This window comes from Littorina saxatilis, linkage group LG13 (assembly GCF_037325665.1).
Source record: "Littorina saxatilis isolate snail1 linkage group LG13, US_GU_Lsax_2.0, whole genome shotgun sequence".
NCBI lineage: Eukaryota > Metazoa > Mollusca > Gastropoda > Littorinimorpha > Littorinidae > Littorina > Littorina saxatilis.
Genome location: NC_090257.1, coordinates 23,252,688 through 23,255,187, shown reverse-complemented (window position 1 = coordinate 23,255,187; position 2,500 = coordinate 23,252,688). Strand labels below are relative to the sequence as shown.

Sequence of the window (2,500 nt, the reverse complement as noted above, 5' to 3'; positions counted from 1 at the left end):
GGGGACTTTGCTTTCCGAACGCAGGTACGTAGAACCTTGCACCCAGCGTCTTCCAACTCCGCCTCTTCCTCTACCCCCTCCCTCCAACCACCTCCCCCAGCCCCACCCCCCACATCTCGCCCCGTAATCATTTTTTGTTTATTTTTTCCTGATTTACATGCACTACGGTGGTCAGAAGCAATATCAAACGGGTTATGACTAAATATACAATCCAAACACATTTCAACGAATTAATCATGTCGCAATGCTATGGCTGTCATAATCATAATGAGAAAAACACATTCAGGACTTAAAACACAATTTAAATAAGAAAACCAGCAACAGCAAATGCAGGTTTTCTCCCAGTATTTCCATCCTTAAATATTTGTATCTGCAGAAAGAAAAGGGAGCGCATTGCAAAAATATGCACCTCCGGAAAAAACATAATGATATGCGGATTGTGTATAGGCCTACTGCGTGGATATGACAACAACAATTTAAATAAGCAAGAAACAGGTGTTTACTGACTACACACGATACTTCCTATATAAATCGGATCTTAACTCAACACAAGCAATCCGGCATTACAACCGCTTTTGCGAAAAATTCACCCACAGAGTTCCAGTGCCCAAGCCAGCAGACTCCAGTCACCATGCGTCTGTTCCTTGTCTTCGCTTCCCTCGCCATTGCTTCTGCACAAGCTGGTGGTAAGTGTCACAAAAACTCGTTCTAGCATGACTCATAACAGTAAAAAATAATAATTTCTCAAACGGCATGTGCTAGCACAAAGCTCAGAAAGTTTGAAGGCAATGCGTTTAGGAGTTACTGAAAAGTTCTGGCATGTTTCATCACAGTAAAAATAATGTCTCAAATGACTTACGATCTCGTGTGTTTTTCACTACTCGTGTTAGCACAAAGATCGGAAAGTTTGCAGGCAATAAGGAGTTATTGAAATGTTCTAGCATGTCGCATAACAGTATGACTAATGCCTCAAATGAATTAAGCATTTATCTGTTATTCACGACATATGTTAACACAAAGCTCTGAAAGTTTGAAGGCAATGCGTTAAGGAGTTACTGAAATGGTCTGGCATGTCTCATTACAGTTTTTTGAATCATTATAAGTATCCGCAAGGAAGCACTCACTCACTTACTCACTAATGCAGGGGCGGACGAGGGGGTGGTTTCTGGGGTTTACGGAACCCCCCCCCCCCCCCCCCCAGCCAAAAAATAAAAGTGGTGTTTTTTTTGGTATTAATCAGTGACAAAATCTGCTGCCTGAAACTGGTAATGATTATCCTCAGAATGCACCAGATTGCACCATTTTGCATCCTTTTTTTCAAAATGTTCCGGGGGAGCATGCTCCCCGACCCCCCTAGCAAGCTAGGCGCTTCGCGCCGTCGACTCGGCGCTTCGCGCCTTCACACCCATATCTTCACAATATACTTTTGGAACCCCCCCCCCCCCCCATAAAATGAACTGATCCGCCCCTGTAATGTACATTTCTGTCTTATGCTTGACGGTGCAAGGACGTGTCGGTGCCAGCGCCAGTGCCTCAGGAGGCGGCAGCCTTTTGGGCGGCCTCCTAGGTGGGGGTGGAGGTGGCGGTGGACTGCTGGGCGGCCTTCCAGTTGTGGGAGGCCTCCTAGGTGGAGATGGCGGTGGATTGCTGGGCGGCCTCCTCGGTGAAAATGGAATCGTCGGAGGCCTCTTGAATGGTGGCGTCTTGGGCAACCTGGGCCAAACTCTGCAAGACACTCTAGGGTCTTTGGGTGCAACTGTGGGCGAACTCTGTAAGTTGCATTTTGTGTGAGTTTGTGTGTGAGTGTGTGTGTATGTGTGTGTGTGTGTGTGTGTTTGTGTGTGTGTGTGTGTTTGTGGGTGTGTCTGTGTCTGTGTCTGTGTGTGTGTGTATTTGTGTATCTGTGTATCTGTGTCTGTGAAACCTAAGACCAAAGCATGTCTTTTCCAAACATATATAGGAAACCTTTCACGCATGTTTGAATTAAAATCTCGCATGTTTGAATTAAAATCTCGCATAATTGAATTACAATTTCGGATGTTTGCTTCCAGTGGATACGGTGCTGCAACTTGTGTCCGACATCGTCAACAACCTCGCGGAAGCTTTGAGAACTGGCACCAATGTTTCAGGTAAAATTTGCTCTTTTGATATCGTCGTGTGTACTGGAAAAAAACATTACAATTATGGTGCAACAGGTTTTCCACAGACAGAATAAACCTTTGTTACGAGGATAACAGTTGCTGTTTGGCTCATTGCTTCTTATTGTTCTCCACGCTATTGAATGTTGGTACCAGTTCAAGTGGAAGGATGCTGTTAAACATCCCGTGAAAGCATGGGCAGATCGGCCGCTGTGAACATGATCGAACAAACGCGGAAAGGATGGCGCCGTAGCGCAATAGTCTCCCTTGCCATTCTAATGTACTCTGAGAGCTTACCTCCCTTCGTTACTTGGTATCATCTTTAATCGAAATGCAACTGAATGTTGTAAAGGAGTTGTGGA

At 45.2% G+C, this 2,500-nt stretch overlaps 1 protein-coding gene across 1 annotated transcript; it reads left to right on the top strand.

Annotated features, from left to right (window-relative positions):
• Positions 1 to 527: 527 nt before the first annotated feature.
• On the top strand, positions 528 to 2,129 carry LOC138945310 (glycine, alanine and asparagine-rich protein-like; the record flags this gene model as incomplete). The annotated part of the gene is given in 3 exon segments (XM_070316727.1): positions 528 to 686; positions 1,508 to 1,771; positions 2,052 to 2,129. Coding segments are annotated over 3 exon segments (397 nt in total), but the record flags the coding sequence as incomplete, so codon positions are not given.
• Positions 2,130 to 2,500: the final 371 nt, after the last annotated feature.